Source organism: Bacillus rossius, chromosome 1, assembly GCF_032445375.1.
Source record: "Bacillus rossius redtenbacheri isolate Brsri chromosome 1, Brsri_v3, whole genome shotgun sequence".
NCBI lineage: Eukaryota > Metazoa > Arthropoda > Insecta > Phasmatodea > Bacillidae > Bacillus > Bacillus rossius.
The window spans coordinates 353,360,664-353,381,239 of record NC_086330.1 but is presented as its reverse complement, the minus strand read 5'-3'; the positions used below and the strand labels follow the sequence as shown (position 1 = coordinate 353,381,239).

The 20,576-nt window shown below is 39.5% G+C and overlaps 2 protein-coding genes and 1 non-coding gene across 14 annotated transcripts in view; 2 read left to right on the top strand and 1 right to left on the bottom strand.

Annotated features, from left to right (window-relative positions):
* Positions 1–99: 99 nt before the first annotated feature.
* LOC134528236 (origin recognition complex subunit 4) overlaps positions 100–20,576 on the top strand; it is a 26,951-nt gene continuing 6,474 nt past the window's right edge. Inside the window, exons 1-8 of one of the 7 annotated variants that reach the window (XM_063361671.1) lie at positions 100–391; positions 2,595–2,769; positions 3,668–3,819; positions 4,992–5,315; positions 9,776–9,910; positions 11,361–11,513; positions 14,326–14,540; positions 18,664–20,061. In XM_063361671.1, coding sequence (XP_063217741.1) covers positions 197–391; positions 2,595–2,769; positions 3,668–3,819; positions 4,992–5,315; positions 9,776–9,910; positions 11,361–11,513; positions 14,326–14,493 — 1,302 coding nt within the window. In that variant the 5' untranslated portion in view covers positions 100–196 and the 3' untranslated portion in view covers positions 14,494–14,540; positions 18,664–20,061. Of the gene's footprint in view, positions 392–476; positions 526–2,594; positions 2,770–3,667; positions 3,820–4,991; positions 5,316–9,775; positions 9,911–11,360; positions 11,514–14,325; positions 18,041–18,627; positions 20,071–20,576 lie in introns of those variants that run through there. The other 6 variants (XM_063361672.1, XM_063361667.1, XM_063361670.1 and 3 more) reach the window with 6 other exon arrangements.
* On the top strand, positions 4,800–4,915 carry LOC134528657 (U5 spliceosomal RNA). The gene has a single exon (XR_010074412.1). It is a non-coding gene; the product is annotated as a U5 spliceosomal RNA (small nuclear RNA).
* The window catches only part of LOC134528234 (putative ammonium transporter 3), an 18,477-nt gene continuing 15,211 nt past the window's right edge, over positions 17,311–20,576 (bottom strand). For 5 of the 6 annotated variants that reach the window (XM_063361664.1, XM_063361661.1, XM_063361662.1 and 2 more), the window contains 3 exons: positions 19,282–19,370; positions 18,729–18,906; positions 17,311–17,612 (listed from right to left, as the gene is read on the bottom strand). In XM_063361664.1, the coding sequence (XP_063217734.1) occupies positions 17,449–17,612; positions 18,729–18,906; positions 19,282–19,370 (431 nt within the window). In that variant the 3' untranslated portion in view covers positions 17,311–17,448. Of the gene's footprint in view, positions 17,613–17,824; positions 18,907–19,281; positions 19,371–20,576 lie in introns of those variants that run through there. The other variant, XM_063361666.1, reaches the window with a different exon arrangement.

The following is a 20,576-nucleotide window of genomic DNA, read 5'->3' as shown; positions in this document are numbered from 1 at the left end:
TACGGGACCGGAAAATACATAATCTGGTTATTTGTGTAGGTATATTCTGCTCAGATTTATGGCTGTATACGACAAGGCCAAAATGCAAAAAAATGAAACATTTGCGCGGGAGTGACAACAGGTGTTAGTGTTGGGTTGTATATATGTTGGTTTAAGCGTAAATTTGTAGATTGTGAATGAATAAGCTATTTTAAAAATGAATGATATCTCAGAGGAACAAATTCTCTTGGGTATTTATATGGTTTGTGAAAAGATTATGCTCCCAAGTGCAGTATTCCGAGGACATGAAAATGAAAAGACAAATGTTTTAACACTTCTGAAGAGAACTATAGAGTTTGGAGAAAGTAATTCTGCGCTAATCATTGGCCCTCGTGGTTCTGGAAAGACTACAGTACGCAAAATGTTCTGTGAATTTGTTCAATATTCAGTAAATTGTGTGTATGAGTGTATGTGTGGTGTATGTGGATGCAGAGGTGTGAAAGATGGAAGAATGTGCGGAAAGGAATAAAAAGAGGATTAATGTGGGTAAGACAAGGGTGGTGAGTTTCACGAAGAAAAAAAAAATCGACGGCAATTAAGAGGTATCATTGGAAGGGAGAGGTGATAGGAGCGACAGAAAGTTATAAGTATCTGGGCCTAACGCTACAAGGAAGTCTGGAGAGTAAGGAACAGGTTAGGAAAAAATGTGAAGATAAGCAGGCAGGCCTTGGGTACAGGCATGAGTACTAAGGGGAGGAAGTACTGTGCTGAAAGATATGGCCCATGCTGTAGTACACAGCGGCGAAAGACAATTATGCAGCGGCACTTGAGAGGGAATTAGAGGGAGGGTAGCTAGTTGGGTGAAGGGGAAGTGGAGGAGACTGGAAAGTGATGAATTTGGAGAGAAAATAATTAGACCATCAGATCTAATGAAGGGACTGGGATGGGACAATCTACAGGAATGAAGGTGGACCAGTTACTGAATGCGGTGGGTGGGTGGGGAAAGCTGGGACACAGGATATAGATCGGGCAGTATAGAAACAAGAGTGAAAAGTTAAATAAAGTCTTTAGAGAGAGGAGTACAGAAAGAGGGAGAAAATTGATGTAACAACGATAGAGGACTGGAATAATTTGGAGGAGGTGAAGGTGACAGCCAGGAATGTACAGTTCCGGTGAAGGATAAGGGACGACTTGCCACTGGACTTGTGCCCAACTGTAGCAAGATTACAAAATTCAATTCATTCAACTTTACTTAAGGAAATATGTTTTCATTTTTTCTCTATGACAAGCAGTGGAGCATATCTCCACTTTTTGCCTTTTCCTTTGTTTCGAATACCAGCGGCCACAATCTAAATTGTTTGCGTTGAAACCATTTCACGATGCAAACGTTTCCTGGAATCTTAATGGGTGTTCTCGGGATACTTTCGTAGTCCTGACCCATTCCCTTTCATATCATTCACACTTCTTAATGCTTTTATTTTCTATCTTGGAATTCTATCAGAACATTTACTACTTTTCTTTCAAACAAAAACTGAATTATCACAAATTATGCCAGGTCTTGAAGAAATTTTTTCTTTCATATTCAACTTACAATATAATACATTGTTTCATCACAAGTTTTTTTGCTATGTCCAGGATCTTTCGACATTCTAATACAAAACATCATGCACTTGTACCACATGAATAATTTATACAGGATCGTGACGACTGAATTTTTACTAATTTTTTGAAGTGAAACTTTTTTTTGCTGAGGGGGCTACAATTTTCCAGCATTACGAAAATTCCGCTCTTTATACGAATATTCCGATTGCATGAGGGGATTAGTTAGGTACTTGGTGGGGGAACCGGGGGAGAAGGGGAATAATTAGTTACGTAGTGGGGGAATCGGTAGAGGAGACGGTAGGGGAGAGGTAGAAATGACACAGCATACTTGCACACTTGCATACTTACATGATAACACACTTACTTTCTTGCACAATTGGATACATGCACAATTGGATACTTGCAGATATTTCTCTTTTATTTGCTACCTCAGCCAAAGAGAATTATGTTTCCTATACCTAATAATATAATAAGCAAAAAGTTTCACTTCTGTTGTGCGTGGATTCCACGCACTCTTTTTTTTGACGTGACAACGTCTAATAAATCAATGAACGCCGGCTGCACGCACAAAAAAGTGTCCCGTTACGCTCATTGTACGCTTGCGCCACATCTGTCTCTCTTCCGCTCGATTGGAACAACCATCAATTTGACTTTTTCAAGGCACATTAAACGTGAAACACTCCCATTTGTTTTCTACTTTTCCTATCATCGTCCTATCCTTAACAGAATAACACAGATTGGAAGAAGTTAAATAGCAAACATGTATAAAAGTTATAGTTAAAATAATCTCTTTGTTAAAGTAATAAACATATTTGAATTAATGAGTGCAAATAAAAGTAAATTTATCAATTAAATTGTAGATTTCATTTCACCAATGTTTTGTTATGACGTCACGTTAAACTATCGTCCGTAAACCGACTTTACAGACAACCAATTTTTTTTTCTGTTAAAGCATGACGCGTTGAGAAATGTTCTGGACTTGCAGTTAAAGAACATGTCTCGGTGTGCCCCAGCTGGTGCGGCACGCGCTGAGGGAGCTACGCCAGGCCCCGTCCTTCGATGCGCAGGCGCTCGTCGTCCGGCTGGACGGCCGGGTCCACACCGACGACCACCTGGCGCTGAAGCAGATCACCCGGCAGCTGGGGCTGGAGGCCGCCGTCGGCGACAAGGTGTTCCGGTCGTTTGCCGGTGAGGGGCGGGGCCGCGCGCTCCCTTTCTCGGTTCACGGGAACCTGCGCGTCTGCAGGTCACCGAAGTCCTCGCATCACGCGTCCAAGTTAAATCTTTGATCGTGAAGGCATGATCCTATGGTATATGAAGCTCCGAAGGAGCGAGTGAGATAGTTAACTTCCAAAGGAGCAAGTGAGATCAGCAACACATTGAGATTCTAAAGCAGGGCTTACTAAGTGTTTTAACTGAATGAGCTATCTATAGTTACCAGTGATGTCAATGCAGATCCCTCAGTTCTTTGATTCTTGCGATTCCGTTAAATGTTGACTATCGAGAATTGTGGGGCCTCCACCATCACACAAAGATTTAAGTAATTATATTCCTACTTAGCAAAAATCATTTTTAATTACCTATTTACGATGTTCTTTAAATTTGTGGAATCCATGTAGCTATACCTGGCTGATGGTATTTAAAACTTTCTAATGTACTAGAAATTATAATTTTATTTTATCTGATAGCAATTGCCATGATGTCATGTAAAGTGTGAAAATACTGGAAATATTTACACGTAGGCCAGTCACAAGTTGGATTTTTTTATTATGTTGGTGAGTAGCAGGCCACAAGATAGTGTACAAATATAGCAACTCTTTACTAAAAAAAAGTTTAAACTTTATTTTTTATTTTTTGGTTTCTGTAATATTTTCAAGCTTGTAAACATTTTCTCTTGCTCCTTGGGGATTATATAACAAGGTTCAGCTTAAATGATTGTACATTAAAGCATGAATGCAGTATTTTTATGAAAACATACTAAACAACACATTTTTATGGCATAGCAATTGAAATTTGGTGTGTATGTGGACATGTAATTACTATTTGTCTTGCATACAACAGTGATAGTGATGTCCTGTGCTCGCAGAGAATTTGACCTTCCTGTTGGAGTGCCTTAAGAGCGGAGGTAGAGACACCTCCAAGTGCGTCCTCTTCATCCTGGAAGAATTCGACTTGTTCTGTGGGCACCACAACCAGACGCTCCTGTACAACTTGTTTGACGTCGCCCAGTCAGCTCAGGTAACTGGCGTCAAACTTGTTACGCAGACATTATATGTGAATCACTATCTTTTCCCCACTACTTTTTAATTTAAGAATTTTTTTTTCTAGTATGCCATTGCTGGTAACACTGTATGTCTTAAGAAACCTCAATGCCGGAAAAAATAATGTTGTACACAGTATCTGTTTAGTACAATATTTTTGGCTCGTCTGTTTGTGGTTGTTTTATCCAAGGTTTTTTTTTTGACATGACGTCTAATAAATCAATGAACGCCGGCTGCACGCACGAAAAAGTGTCCCGTTACACACATTGTGCCATTATGCTGTGTCCCGTTACGCTCATTGTATGCTTGCACCGCATCTATCTCTTCCACTTGATTGGAACAACCATTGATTTGACTTTTTCGAGGCACATTAAACTTGAAACACTCCCATTCGTTTCCTACTTTTCCTATCATCGTCCTATCCTTAACAGAATAACACAGATTGGAAGAAGTTAAATAGCAAACATGTATAAAAGATATAGTTAAAATAATCTCTTCGTTAAAGTAATGAACATATTTGAATTAATGAGTGCAAATAAAAGTAAATTTATCAATTAAATTGTAGATTTCATTTCACTCCTTCTTTGTATCCATACAAAATAGTGATAATTCAATAAAAATGATTCAATTTTATTCATAAAAGTTTGCAATCATTTCATCAATGTTTTGTTATGACGTTGTGACATTAAACTATCATCCGTAAACCGACTTTACAGACGACCATTTTTTTTTTGTCTCTATATACTGTTCTTGTTGCTACTGTCTCATCGTCGGCCTACGGTGTCCTGTCTGTGCTGTGATAATTTTTCCGACTAATTCCTTCCGCAGAATATTCTGTGCTGTCTTAGGTTTTGAACTATTTTAAAATCAGCAAGATTACCCCAAATGTGGGTAACTCGGGCACGTAATTTTTGTTAATACTATAAATAAGTAGATTTACTATTTACCCTATCCCATGTGCTCTGGTTTCCCTTCAAACGCATAAATCTTTCGCCTTTTACTAAAGATTTCCGTGGAGGGGAACATTTGATGAGTCTTTAAACAATTTTTTGTTGAGTTTTTTTTCAGCCGATGTTGGCCTTGTTTGGGGCGGTTGTTGAGGGTTTGGTCCGAGACCCCCGGTGAAGAAGCGGGGGTTTGTGGTGGCAGGCGCCGGTGTGTGTGCTGGGCCTGACGGTGCGTCTGGACGTGGTGGAGCTGCTGGAGAAGCGCGTCAAGTCGCGCTTCTCGCACCGCCAGGTGTTCGTGCTGCCGCCGGCCGACAAGCGCGCCGGGCTGGCGTCGCGGCTGGGGCTGCTGGGCGACCTCCTCGCGCTGCCCGACGACGACGGGGGGGTCCGCCTCTTCGACCCCGTGTTCCTCCACTGCTGGAACGGGAGCGCGAGGCAGCTGGCCGGCGACCCGGAGGTGCGCCGGGTGTGCAAGGCGCTTTGCGACGTGGACGAGAGCGAGGCCGCCTTCAGGACGTTCCTGGTGCGTTCCCGCTCGTCCTCGTCGGAATCTCACAACACACCTCTGCTTTCACAGCATAAAACACTGTATAAGACATCCTTTTTTGCAGCAAAAACTTATTTACAGTTGGTAGGGCGTGTCGAGGCAATGATGTCATTTGTCACATTTGTGAACCTCCAGTGTAAACCTCTAAAAATATATTTTCTACTGTATCACGCTTAAAAAAGGATTATTCAGAAGACTAAAGAAAACGTCTAGAAGTTAAACTACAAAAAGACATACCGCATCATTTAGGAATGAATAAAATTGCCAAGATTTTTTTCCGCAACCTACAAATAAACCAAAGCAATGGTATCAGTATCATTTAAGTTGAACAATAACATTGTTTCTTTACATTATTCTGGGTTATTTGTATTAACCATCTTTTACTACCTGTAATTGTTTTCCTTGAGAACAAATAACAATTTTGTATTACATAATAAGTGATAACTATATTTTTGTATTAAACATATTAAATGGTACTATAATTCCTATTTGATTTCCAAGAACTGTGTACAGTAGAATCCCGCCAATGCGACCCCCCTCTGATGCGTCCATTCCATTTATACGACCGTTTTTTTGAGAAACCGTGAAAAATTTGAGCAGAGAAAGTCGAAAATTTGAGTAAAATCGGCTGAAAAACAAGTCTGTTACACTTTGTTGGGCGCTGTCATTCACGTTTATCTCGGCCAGCGCTGTACTGTAAGCAGGCAGGCATACAAAATACGGCTAAAAATAGATACCACCCCTCTAGACTGTCCACGCTAGCCAATACCGGTAAACTGCGCGCATCACCTGATAGCACCTACGCGCGAGTCTATTGTCGTCCCGGTCCCGTTTCACGAGTGTGACTCGTTTTTGAATTTACACGGACTCGTGGATTCGTGAAAATGAGTATAAAGCGAGCCAGTTTCTCGCTAATGATAAATTATGAGATTATCCAGCAAGTGGATAAGAAGACAATTTCCAAGACGAAGATAGCACAGCAATATGGCATTCCGAAGTCTACTCTTCTCACAATTCTTAAAAAGAGAGAAGAAATTATAAATGCAATACAGAAGGAAGGCAGCAATTTGCAACTGAAAAATTTGAGGGGCGCGACGTATTAGGTGCTTCAAGTGTGCGTGATAGATAAGATAAAGAAGGTGAAGAGGGCGAGACCTGCCAGCCAATATATTTGTGGGAGGGGGAGACAGAGATAAAAGAGAGCGAGCCCTGCAGTAAGCGGAAGTGGTCAAGGTCGACATTTACCGTCACACTATCGCTAGCTAACGATGCTGCTGGTTGCCAGCCTCACACACACACACACACACGCACATACGCGCGCGGGCCGCCGCCAGACAGTGGCGACTGGCGAGTAGATGCGTGAGCAGCCAGCAGTTCCGCTCTCCTTCCCATCATTTACCCGTACACACGTGTTTTTTTTTTTCGTTTTTTTTACGCTGTGAAGGGTCGTGGAAAAGATAATTGCTTGAGCTGTCAAAATAAACATTGCTGAGGGCAAGGGCGGGAGTGCATCCTGTCGGTCTGTCGCTGTGATTATCTACTCCAAAAACATGTCACAGCATTTCAGGATAGCATTGTTCTTATATCTTTCGTTTATAGCCGAATGTTTTCTACCTGATCCACACAAGTTCCTTCGCCACATTTTGAACGAGCCGGCTAGCATAGCCGAACTCGCGTGACATGAATTCTCTTAGCGTGAGTATTTATCGGAACCCATTGTTCGGGGTATGCGAGTCCGAGGTGTAATATGAATTTAAAAAGTTGTCTTTTTTACACCATAGACTATTTGAATATGAAATCTATGCGAACAATACCGATTTTTTTATGTATTTGGATTTTTCTTGGGGGGGGGGGGGGGGGGGAATCAGCCCAAATTCTCTATTGCGACCATTCCGTTTATAAGTCAGTTTTTCCGGAAACCGTGAGGGGTCGCATCAGCGGGATTCTACTGTATTATGAGAGTTTTGTATTCACAGGGTTAAATATGTTTAATAGTTACATATCTTTTGCATCGATCATGTCTTAGGTAAAATGGTGATAGAAGTGAATGGCGAGGGGGGACTAGAATACTCTATTAGCTATCATATTACTTTCTGAAAACTAACTTGGGAGCAGCAGCACTTGTTGGAATGTTTGCGTTATAGCTCACTTGCTTACTTGCACACTCATATACTTGCGCACTCGTATACATATTTCCAAACTCGGATACCGTATAAACCCACGTACCACCCGCCCCCGGGTAAGACCCGCACCCTTATTTTTAGAATGCCATGGTGGGAAAATTTTTTTTTATTGCAAATCTGCACGGAAAAAAATAATTTAGTCGTGATTTATTTTCCTTTCAAACAGTAACAAATCGTAAAGAATTACCAAAAAAGTACTATGCTACTTATTACAGCCTCGGCATTTGTGTTAAAAGTGTACAGAAGGCAGGCAACTGCAATGTGGCAACATCGCGCGAGTAGAACGTGGCATCGCCGCGCGCAATCGAGAACAACACGCCGTGTGTGCGCGTGACCTTGCCCAGCTCCCAGCTGTTTACAGTTACAATCTTCCGTGTCCATTATCGTGCGTTGGGCAATGACCTCGTTCAAACAAATAAACGATAAAGCCCGCAAGTGCTAGCTATGCATAATAAAAACTATTTTTATTACATGCATAGTAAAAAACCTTGTGCTTAAATGTGGCATATTCTACAGCTTCCGCAGCTTTAACACATGCCTCTGAAATGCTATTAATTTCTCATCGTAGCTTGTCGGTAAACGCTGGCAGATTGTGGTACGCCGCCTCATGGACAAACCCTTTCTTACCATGAACCTGCGCATCCAGTTCCTACTTGCTTTAAAGCCTTCACACACGCCAAGTTCACGAGCAATTTGCAGCGCCTTTAGCGAACACATTTCCGTGCTTACAGCATACCCGAATTTCCGTCTGTCCTGTATGTAGTCGTAGAGTTTTCCTCTATCTCCGGAAACTTTGCTACCGCACCACGGAACGCACGTCTATCGCCACTGGCCGAAAGCAGTTTGTCTTTACTTTTCCTCCAATCCCTCACACATGATTCGTCATCATTTATTCACCCAGCAGCACGGTTACCGATTTCTTCCGTTTCACTGATTAGGTATTTTTAATTTTTCCGCAACTGTGAAAGAACGCAAATTTTTACGATTCATACAATACTTGCAGCCAACACACGTTTAAAGCCACTGGGTACATTGCAAATGAGGAATAGAACAGTGCGTGGGAGCGCGCGTTTGTAACCGGCGAAGCTGCAGTGTGACAATGCTGTGAGGAATGTGACCTTGACTGTCTGCCGCTTCCTTCCCATCCTTTTCCCCTACCCCTCTTGCCTATCGCAGCAACCTCCAGTCGCGCCGGCGTTATTTCGTCACCGTGCAAAAATGGCCCAAGACCCACGTAACACCCGCACCCTTCTTTTTCGAACCTGATTTTTTTAAAAAAGGTGTGGGTGGTACGTGGGTTTATACGGTACTTGCAACCATTTTCAGACACTCGCATACCTGTACACTCACTTGTATGCTTGTATACTTGCATACTTGTACACGTGTTTCAAATACTTGTGTACCCTACAAATTTCCTGGTCACTGAAGTCACACACATACTTTCAGGGATTATAGCGGCCTGGCCTCGTCACACACACCCTCCCCCCCTCCCCGGTCCCACTGTCCTCCTTCCTCAGCGCTGTTATCTTTAGCGGCCTGGGATTTCCACAGGCCACTGCATGGACGTGAATGATGTGACGTTCTTCTGGATGCTTCGAGCTTCGTGTCGGCTCGGGATGACGCAACACATCACAACCACTCCAGTCGGTTCTAGAAAGACAGCCAAGGTTATAAAAGTGGCGATGCTGTTATCCCTGAGAGTTCCAAGAGTTCCAACCGGCGAGTGGAGTGAAGTGGGAGTTCAGTGACAAGGATGAGAGATCTCCCTTTGGGAGCGGCGCAGCCATGGAGCGACAGTGCCGTGTGAGCATGACTGAGTGGCGCGAGACTGTATGTGGACTAGACTGATACTCAGTGATTTGTGAACAGACATTAAGTGTGGTGATTTAATTAGTAATGTAAATATTAGTAGTAAATAAAACTGTATAAAAATTAATTGGGCTATCCTTACGAACCTGTTTTGTCCACTCGTAACAATAATATGAAAAATGAGCTCACACTTGCAGGCTAAGACATGTTATGTAGGCAGGAAGTGGAAAATCTTAGGTGATAGAAATAAGTTTAGCAATTCCTGGTGTTAATATGTTTAGATACTATTAAAAAAAGGTAATAGTCATCTAAAGAACAGTCTTAAAAAAACATGTGGGTTGCAAAATGGTGTGTGTACATTACTATTGATTTCTGGAACATCTGTGTATATATTTTGTTGCAATATTAATCTAAATAAATATACTATTACTTTTTTGTCCTCAGACGCAAGTTGTGTCAAAGCTCAGCCCACAGCATCCGTTCCTGCAAGCCTCCGACTTCACGGAAGTATACGAGTTAATCTCGCGCGATCCCTTGGTGAATCTATTGACTGGATTGTCACTTGTGGAGATTTGCTTGGTAGGTGTTGGGCAGAATCGTGTTTTTTGTACTTTTTTTTACCTTATATTTTAGATAGCAAAATTAATTTTTTTTACTGATGAGATTCAGAAAAAAATTGGTAAGGAATAAAATTGTTTAGAACTATTTATTTATTTTCAAAGCTAAAGAAAAAGTATACCTTGATTTGAATTTAAGGGGTTAGTTATGTATGCAAAGATATTGTGTTGCATGAAATTGGCCTACTTTCTCTGTAGACAGTATACTGAACTACTTTTTAATGCAGTATGTTGATTTTGTGTTCTTTTATTTTATGCCCATTTTCTCTTCTTATTACATTACTTGTCATCATTTGTGTGTCAGTGTAAGAGAAGAACTGTCAAACTTCAATAATACAAATCTGAAGGGACTAAAATTTTGTCATTTTGCAATAGCAAGGTTTTTGTTAACCAAACTATTTGAAAATTTAATTACAATTTTTATATAATTTCTAAATCAAATTCAAATAAAGTTAAAAACTGCACACAATTTTATACCACACCAAATGTACCTACTTCTATTTTTTTTTTTGATGGATTGTAAAATTTTATTATAGGTTCATAACACCTGTAGCTAAAAAAAAAAATATTTTCTTCGGTATCACACTTTGAAGATTAGTATCAGAAAAATGAAGCAAAGGTCTAGAAGTTAACAAAAACATTTAGGAAAAATAACATTTCGAAGCTTTTTTCTCAATCTACAAATAAACCACAGCGATGGCATCAGTATTATTTAAGTTGAAACATCATATTGTTTCTTGATTATTCGGGGATATTTATATTCAGCATCATTTACTACATGCAATTGTTTACCCTTGGAACAAAAAAAAAACAACTTGGTATTACATTGCAATAAAACCGAAATAACACTCCAAATCATGTGAATGCATGCAACATATAACATCGAAATGTAAGTTAATACACTATTTAGCAACGAACTGGAACAAACACATGAAATAAATCAATAATTTGACAAACTTAACTCAAACCAAAAAAATGTTTTCTTTTACTGTGGTGAATTCATTGAATGTAATTATGTAGCATGAATTTTGTACCAAATTGTGTAAACTCAATGGATTGGAAAAAAAAAAAATTAATATTATGTTGTTTGAAACTGTATATCTTATTAATTACATATATGACATGCATCAGTCATGTCTTAGGTAAAAAGTTAAAAGGGGTTGTTGGGGTCAATAAGAGTGGTGAGGGGCTATTGCCCCCACCCCATAAACCACTTAAAAATATTTAACATTAAAGAATAGGTATGAATAATTTTTTTACAGCTATAGATAAAGATTGAGATATTTCATAGCAGAACCTATGTATGTAAGTGGCTACAAACTGATGAAAGCATGAAACCAATTTATCGTAGTCTTTTTACAAAAAAAAAATTAATTAATTAATTCAGTGACTACTATTGTGTGTTGTTCTAGGTAATATCAATGTATCACCACACGGATATCTACGACGGAGAGCCACTGAACTTTGAGATGGTTCTACATCGCTATATGAAATTTGTCTCCCAGAACCCATCAGCGGAGATGGCTCAAAGACCAGTGCTTTTGAAAGCTTTCGAACACTTACAGGTCAGTGGAGTGCATCAAGGGGAAAAAAAAATTAATCTGAATGTTAGTTAAACATTAGCCATATAAGAATAGTATTCTTGTAGATAAAATTTAAAAAATGTAATTTATCTTTGTTTATGTGACCTTTACTACAAGTAAATCCCTGCTAAAATGTTTCTCGAAGTACTCAAAAATTTAGAGAGGAAAAACTTATTAAAAGGGTAAAAATGAGTTTGAAAAATTTAAAAAAGAGTTTTTTAAACTTATTATGAAGGAATTTTTTTAAGTGGGGTTTTGGAAAAGGGTTTACTAAAACACCAGTTGTTTGAGGTCTTTGGTGTTGGACATTGTAACAAGGAGGAGTAAGATTATTTCTCATTCAAACCCCTTTTTCATTCTTCTTGAACCTCTCCAAGACATCTGAGCATTATAGTTAAACGGAACAATATAGGATCGACTTCCCGAAAGTCATTCCTATCTAAGAGCCAACTTAAGCGTAGCCTGTAAAACCTGTACCGAATGATAACATGGGGCCACATTGGTCGAGTGGTCGAATCACTACCCTTCTACCAAGGTGATGCGGGTTCGTTTCCTGGCGAGGCGAACACAGATTTTTCGTAAGTGGGAAACACGGTGGACTTCGTAGTGAGCTGGTGGTTTTTCTCAGAGAACAATTGTTTCCTTCACCCATTCATTCCATCGACGCTCCATTATGATCTTGCTGCCCATCATTGTGTCTAATGACCTCAATGTAAAAAACATGTGAGGGGCTCGAGAACATTGTGAATTTTTTTTGTAATATTTTTTGCAGCTTTGAGCAAAGAGGTAAAATTTGGAAGACATGGAAAACTCTGGGAATTGAAAAGGTGCCTTTAAAACCTGGAAAACACACAAAATTTTAAAGTATTAAAAAATATATATAACTAATTTTTTATAATCTGTGTTTTCTAAATGTATTGTGTTAACACATAATGTATTTTTAATCATAGTTTTTATTCTGTTTAATTGAAAGTCCTATTAGTTTTTATTCTGTTGAAAGTCCTATCTGATTGTTACCAACATTAATAAAACCTAAGGGATTCAAACAACTGGGCGTTAATTTGAAGCACAGTCAAATTAATATAATCTTTTGCATGATCACAAAAATAACATATTGTTTCAAAGATCGCTCGTACAGGTTTGTGTGTTCTATTTTGCATTCAGGCTGGCAGGATTGATTACAAAATTTTGATGAAAATTATAACAATGCAAACTGCATATTGTACAGGAAAACGTATTATACCACATTTACCCGCAGAAAGGTCGCCCCTGCATATAGGCTGCACCTTTAATTTTGAGCATCAAAATCTAACATTTTCACTGTAAGGGTTGCCCTTGAATATAGGTCGCACCATATATCTGTCTCCAGTAGAATACAAGTGAAGCCTTATGGTCCATGTCTCAGCTTATTACTGTATAAGAAACACAGCACTGATGTTGAAGCTCATGGCACTGATATTGACCCTCGTTCCTTCATCTTTCTCCTCTCCATCCTTTATTGCTAGGGACACCTGTATTTCACGAATATATTTCGTGTCAAGGTATTTCACAAAATACTGTAGTTTTTCTCCTGTTGTTATTGGCTGAGGTCGGTGAGAGGTGTCGTCCCGCTCTTGACGGGGCCAATGAGAATGTGGTCACCGTACTGCTGCACCCTCACAATTTGCCATGACTGTTAGAAAAAGCTACAGTGTTTTGTAAAATACCTTGACATGAAATGAAATCGCGAAATACAGGTGTCCCTCTTCCTTCCACCCACCATCACTATTTATAATATATAACAAAAAATACAATGGAAAAGAAATACTATTTTTTATACCCGTGTTTCCCTTCCCGTCTATTGTTTATATATTTTACCCATCCCCTTCAAGAGAGAAGCAATTTGTCAATTTTTTTTGTCAATACAGGCAGCAGACGTAGCTAAACGGCGCAGTTCATGATGCTTTACATGCACTGCTGAGATATTTTAATTAAACAAATTATATTTACTCATGACATATTTATTAAAAACCAGCCAGCATAATTATATAGCACATAGTCAACCACAACAGTGCAATGTTAATTTTTTTTTTTTTACCTAAAATGAAATAACAAAGTATAAGGTTGCAGTACATGTTATTTAAGACAGTTTGCATAAAATGTGCTACCCACATGTGGGTAAATACGGTAGTCAATTTTGCATGTTATATATGTTATGTTTATTGAAATTTGTTTTGATAATAATGGGTATTGTAGTATATCTGTCAGATAAACTGATGAGACAGGGTAAATTGGCTGAAGTACATGTGTACATGTGTGTGAACCCTGTCTGTGTTACCACATATCACCTCTGAAATGTTTAAATTGATATTTGCTATGGCATACTCAAATCTGCATATTAAGCCTTAATTCAATTCTTTAAACTGAGGTGATTGGAAAGTTTAAAGATGCTGCTTGACCATAGGATTAATGGAATGTCTTTCTATTACGTAATAGTGACAAGACTGCTACAAATAGTTTTTTTCTTGAGAAATAATAATTGAGATTTTTTTCTTTCAGAATGTGTAAAACTGTAATAATACTATGAAAATACACCATTTTTTGGTATCAGAAAAATATAAAAAATAGTAAAATTAAAAGTGTACTAAAATTAATTATAAATATTGATGGTTATACATGTCATGTCTAGAAGCCCGGTGGTGCATATCCGGCAACAGTGGGCGACATTTGCTGTGTACTGCAAGCTAAGAGTGGGACAGACCATAGGCTTTGCGATGCATCGCTCAGCTCAGTGGGACGCTGGTAATGTTCGCAGAAGCTGGAAGTGGTCGTGCCGCTGGTGAGCGGCGGACGGGAAGTGCTGAAAGAGTTCCAGCTGCACCGGTTCCTGGCGACCCCGGACCAGGTGAAGCGAGCCGTGAAGATGATGGACGCGAGGCTGCCGACCGACGTCCAGCAGTGGGCGCTCAGCAGCAACCACTGAAGGTCTGGTCGGGGCGTCAACATCCGGGGTCGGCGCGCATTCGAAAAGTGTGTTCACCTGAACTTTTTGATTATGTGTTTATATAAAAAATTAACTTTATGTTTGAAATCACAATTCTTGTACATAGCGCTTGAAAATTATTACATTTATTTATTTACTAGACCCTTTCTGGTGCCACTTTCTTCAGTAGAGTGATTTACATGGTTCTCTCCCGATACACCCAAGCCGCAGTTAGTTTGGTGGCTGTTCAGAAAGCAAAGAATGCGGTGATATACGGTGGGTGGTCACCTGAGAGGGTGAAAGGGGAGGGGCAGGGGGTTGCCTTCACCAGTAGCCACAGTGAAAAGAAGCAGGAAAAAAAAAACCAATGAACAAACCCATTCGCACCCTCTGTTTGCATCTCTCATCTGTCACGCCCGTGCGGAGGTTCAGGAAGCCGCGGACTAAAGTCGCGCAAGTGATGCAGTTTACAGACGAAGCGTGTAGTTTCTTAACCTAGTGGAGTTTCAGGAAGCGGTAATTAACTGCGGTCTGAAGGGTGCGGTGATGGTGAATTTAAAAGAAACCAAGGCATATGATAAGACATCACTTCGTTCAGCCATTCATAAACAGCAGTGTGCGTGCGTGTGACAAGTTTGGGACGTAGCTCAGGTGCACAAGCAATTCAAAATGCAAAAGATGGGGGAAATGTTCTCTGAATTCAACCTCTTTCATGGAGGAGATGGTGCGTCTTTATTTCATTTTTTTTAATTATGAGTTTCTTTCAAAGTTTTGAAATACCAACAACTAGGGATGGGAAAACCGATTCCGAATTTCATTGATACCTACCAATTCTACTTTAATAATCGAGAATCGGTGATAAGTCTATTCCCGCATGTAGCAAAAAAAAATCATTTCACAACATTGCAATCTGTCAGATACAATTATTTAACGACTCGTTGAGTGGGGTTATGACTGACTAGACGCATTATAACACATATTTTTTCAAATAAACAATATCTAAAACTTGGGTCGATGTTATACACAAGTCAAAGTACAAAAATAATTTATAAAAAAAATTATCACTGCGTATTAGTAGGGGCCTGTTCTTTTCGCGATCGCGATTAAACGACGATAAACGCGAAATCACCGTAAAATACAGTTTTTACGCGAAATCGCCACAACACAAGGTTTTTACACGAAATTTAATATTTAAATGCAAAATCACAGTGTTTTTAAACGAAATTTAAATACTGGGTAAAAGACTGTCTCGTCACTGGTAAACAAACACCGCAACATGGCCGCCACTGAACATTAATCATAAATGCAGTAAAGCAAACAAAAGCTTACACACGCTCACGTTATAATGTTAAACCCAAAAATATACTGTAAAAATACGCAAAACTACGGCTTTTATTTTCCTTTCCGGCATAATGTTTGGATAGATAAGACAAACAGGCGAAGTTTAAAAGCTTACGCACACTGCTTGGGGCACTGACGTCAGCTTGGAACAGCGACGTCGGATAAATACAAAAGCAAGCAGATGATTGGGCGAACGGTGGCGAACGTGTAAGGAACAGCCTTACGTGAGTGGCCATACCACATCAGCCGGGGACGCTGGCATATAGTTGGAACAGTGTCGTATTATCAAGCAGATTATCGGGCAAACCAGGCCTGGAAACTCTTAAAGGGGACCTTGGGAACTATCTTTACTTCGTCACCCAGCCGTACGGGGCAGCACAAACATTTAAAATCGCGCCAAAAAGCGGAAAAATGTAAACAAACATTCATTTTCGAATGGTGGGACGATGATGATTAGTTGGTCAACATTGTTTTATAGATTTTGTTGGGTCGTTACCACAACGCCGAAATACCTTAACGTCGAATGTCAAAATTGACCACAATGCCGAAATAACAACGAATGAATTTGTATGTGTTTCTTAAATGTAACTTAACGCCGAAATACCACAATCAAGTACAACACTTTCATTTGCTAGTTCTCTTGTTGTTGCTTCATTTTGTTACTGTTTCATTTCACAAATTTTTTAGTTAATTTGTACCCTTCTCTAAGTTAGGCAAGTTGTATGAACAAAAATAATTTATACTGCTCAAGGAAAGCCTAAAATATTATTTATAGTTTATTCTGTATTACAAAACAAATTTTAGATTAGTTTGACCCCTTTGACATATGAGCCATTAACTTCTAATGATGTAAATATTTTTATGAGTTAATGTTAATAACTTAGTTGTGTACTCAAATTTGATAAATATGAATTTATGATGTATGCTACATATATGTATTGAAAGCTGAAAAAAAAATATTGCAAATAGAATTTTAATTATTTAATATTAAGTTAACTAGGTGAGTATCGAGTATCGAGAATCAAAGAATTTTTTAAGGAATCACTAATCTAATCGGGTATCGGAATCGAAAATTTTGGAATCGTCCCATCCCTACCAACAACCAATCTGTTTATTAATTTTTCAGAAATGCATGTTTACATACATATAGAGAAATTTGTTGTTTATTTCATACATATATTTCTCTGTTTCATAATTTTTTTTGTGGTGAGTTTCTTTCAATGTTTTGAAATACCAGCAACCAATCTGTTTATAAAATTTTCAGAAATTTTTTGTTTACATACAAATATTTTTTTCTGTTTTGTTTCCTCACTTCCCGCACTTCAAAAGGGGAAAAGCTGCACTTCTTTCCAACCTCCTCCTGTGTATGCCCTTGACAGCTTGCTGTGTAGCATTTGAAGGAATAAGCCATATTTTGTAGCTAATTTCTTCCAATGACTGAGTCATTGTCTTGACTGCATTTAAAACATTCTAAAGTACATGGTTGACACTAATTGTTATTTATTCATTAACAATTTGTACACAAATGTTTTTTTTCTTTAACATAAGTGTTGCAAGATAAGGATCTACTAGTAGTGTCTTATGTTAGGTTGAAATTTATTCGTTGTCACTCTGTTAATCTAGCCAGGCAAATCTTGGGGGAAGTTCTGACCCTTTTCCTAGTGAGTCTAGCATTGTAAATGTATCCTTCGTAATGCCCATATTCACATTTGTTTTGGTGGGAACCACCTTGGTTTCAATGCTGTTGTAGTAATTTTCCATTACGTATGCATCATGACCTGCAAACACAAGCACATGACAGTGAATATGATTATAATCAACTGCCTTAAGATACTCAAAGTCATGATTATTGATGTTCAAATTTAAAGGTGAATGAAACACCATTTTTAGTTATACTGTCATGAAACGCTTCCTGAATCCCATTCAGATTGATTGTCTTACATTTCCAGCTGCCTTTATTTGGAACCATGCAAACTATTGTTAGCTGACTCTTTAGTGAAGGCCAGAAATAACAGAGCATGAAATTGTTAATGGGGATAGAAAGTGTCCACAAAAGAGGCATGGCAGGTAGTAGGTCACTTACACTGGATGGCAAGTGGTTTGTGGGAACACTCACAGGTTTTATTACAAGTTGACACTTTGTCGTGACAGCCTCTCCATACATACTGGCCCAGAATCGACACACTTACACTACTTGCACGTGATGCCTTTTCGCAGCGGGTTTTTGACCAAGGTCTTTAGCTAGTCAGACACTACTCAGTGGTCTGGCTCCCGGTCGCTAGTCCTCCGATCTCATGTTGCACGGGGGTAGTAGCCAGGCATCTCGGGGATCAGCACTGCGAGAACAGGTATAGACAGTGTTGGGGGTTGGCACGGTGAGCGAACTCGAAATCTCTTCTGGGTTATTTCCCTGGTGTCCCGTGGATACAAAGTCTCTGCAGGACCAAGGGACGGTCTCGTATACTGTTCCTGAGGGCTTGGGATTGATGTGGGCAAGGGTTAGCAGTAAAGGTATGTATTCGGATACCATCCATCCATTAGAAATGCATCCTTAACATTCTGGCTGCATTTGCTAAGGGATGTAGGGACGTGTGTGCTATGGATGCGTCCCTATGTATTCGAATACAGCTTAAATTATTGATATACATACAGTACGTGAAACAACCACTTGGATACTTAAACAATGGTAATTACAAGGGATTTGATAAAATTTGACTTATAATTTTACATGTAATGTACCCGGTGTGGGGTAGGGGGTGGGATGCCTAATTAAAATTTCTGCTCGTGGCGAAGGAAAGCCTGTATTCGTCTCTGGTGGTGTCGGCCCAGTGATCACCTACGAGGCTGGGTCCTACTGGATCGGTGCGCTCCGCGGCGCCACAGCGTGAGCTCACCCGGGTTGCACCCCATCGCAGGGACCCGCCGCAAGTCGCCCTCCTCCGGGAAGGGCTTCACCGCGGACATGATGCGGCTGATGCCGGCCTTGGCGTGCCGGATGCGGTGCTCCACCAGGTCTGCCCCGAGCAGCTCGCTCATCGGGTCCATGCGGATGGGGACGATCTTGTTCGTGAACTGGAAGGTGCACAGCGCGGCGTTCATGACCGTCTCAACCACAGACTACCGAGCTGATAATGCACGTGGTCGTGGCTCACGATTTGGTGACGCAATTGTCAAAATCAGTTTGTGTGAACAGTGACATGAAAAATTTTACAATTGTTTCTCCAATGAACATGCTTCCCCCCCCCCCCCCCCCCCCCCCCCAAATGATTAGATGTAAAGTAGTTTGGTGGAGAGCATATTTAAATGTACATACTAGAGTAAGAAAATCTTAAAACATGAACATTTTACATCTTGTTGTATAAAATGTTGTTTCCTTGATCAACTTGAAGATCACCCTTCGCCCCCCGGATGCAACTTAGCAGTGTCGACTCAGGGTGTGCTACTCACCCACAGCAGGATGTAGTTGGTGGTTATGGCCCAGGTGGACAGGCACAGCACGGAGAGGGACTGGACTCCAAGCATGTACCAGCCGCCACCTGTCGCACGTCACGATGCAAACCGTCAGTCGCACCACCCCTGCCTAGCGTTGTTGTAATGGGCAGCAGAGCCTGACCGTTATGCGATCCAGGGCTATGGACAGTTTCCTGATAGTTATCCTTGTTTTTCCTGTCTCATCAATAAATCTTGCCAGATAACGAGAGACAAGTTTTACAGTTTTATTTTTAGTCCAATTTTGTTTTTTTTCAAACAGAGGATTCAGGTGTTATTGTTTTTTTTTTTATAACAAGCTGTTTCGTAATACTTACTCCACCAGAATAGTAGTAAAATTTACATGCTGCATTTTTTACAGTAAAATAATTTGTAATAAATTTGTCTAAAACAGATACATTCAGAACAATGAAAATAAATTAGTGAGAATTGGTGGTTTGGATAATAAAAGATGCACAATGAACTAAATTAAATTAATTTTCCTGATCCATGCACTTTGGTACAATTTTTTTTGTCCGGAAATGACATTCCTTGAATTTCAACATTAAAATATTACTTTTTTTATGATTTGTATTAAGATTTGTTTAAATGCTACATAATTCCATTGTATAATTTGCATTTTGTTGCTATATGGTGTATTAACTTGCATTTGGGTGTTATGCTGTGTTTTCACATGCATGGCAATTCACCATGTAATCTTGCCCCTACTGATAACTTGAATAAAGTCATGTAGCTGAAGTACTGGCATTTTGGGTTTTATTCAATTTGAAGGGACTTCATTTAGGGGGATGGGGATAGTTTTTTTCGAAATCTCAGGTAGACGGTGATTACCCTCTTATTTTGGTTCGAGGTCAATTCTGCAAAATTTTATCAAGCTCAAATAAACCTGTAAATTTTTTAATTGGATAGGAACAAACAACTAAACATTCATTTTTATAAATTTAGAACCTTTTATTCCAAAGCTTGGGTACACAATTTTTTTTTCTCGTCTGTCTTTGCAACGATATGTACATGAAAGTTCTCTTGTTATTTTGAGCTTCAAGTGTGCAAAATTTAATCAAGTACTACGATTGTGCTTTAAGTGTTGGTAAAGGGGATAGGTGTGATTTTTTGAAATCTTGTTTAGACTGTGACCTCTTGAAGTTCAAGTGTGCAAAATTGTTATCAAACTTGGAGTAAAACTGCATAACTTTAGTTGTATGAAAAAATTTAAATACTTTTCAACCAGTATGTACTTTTCCATGGTCCCTGCA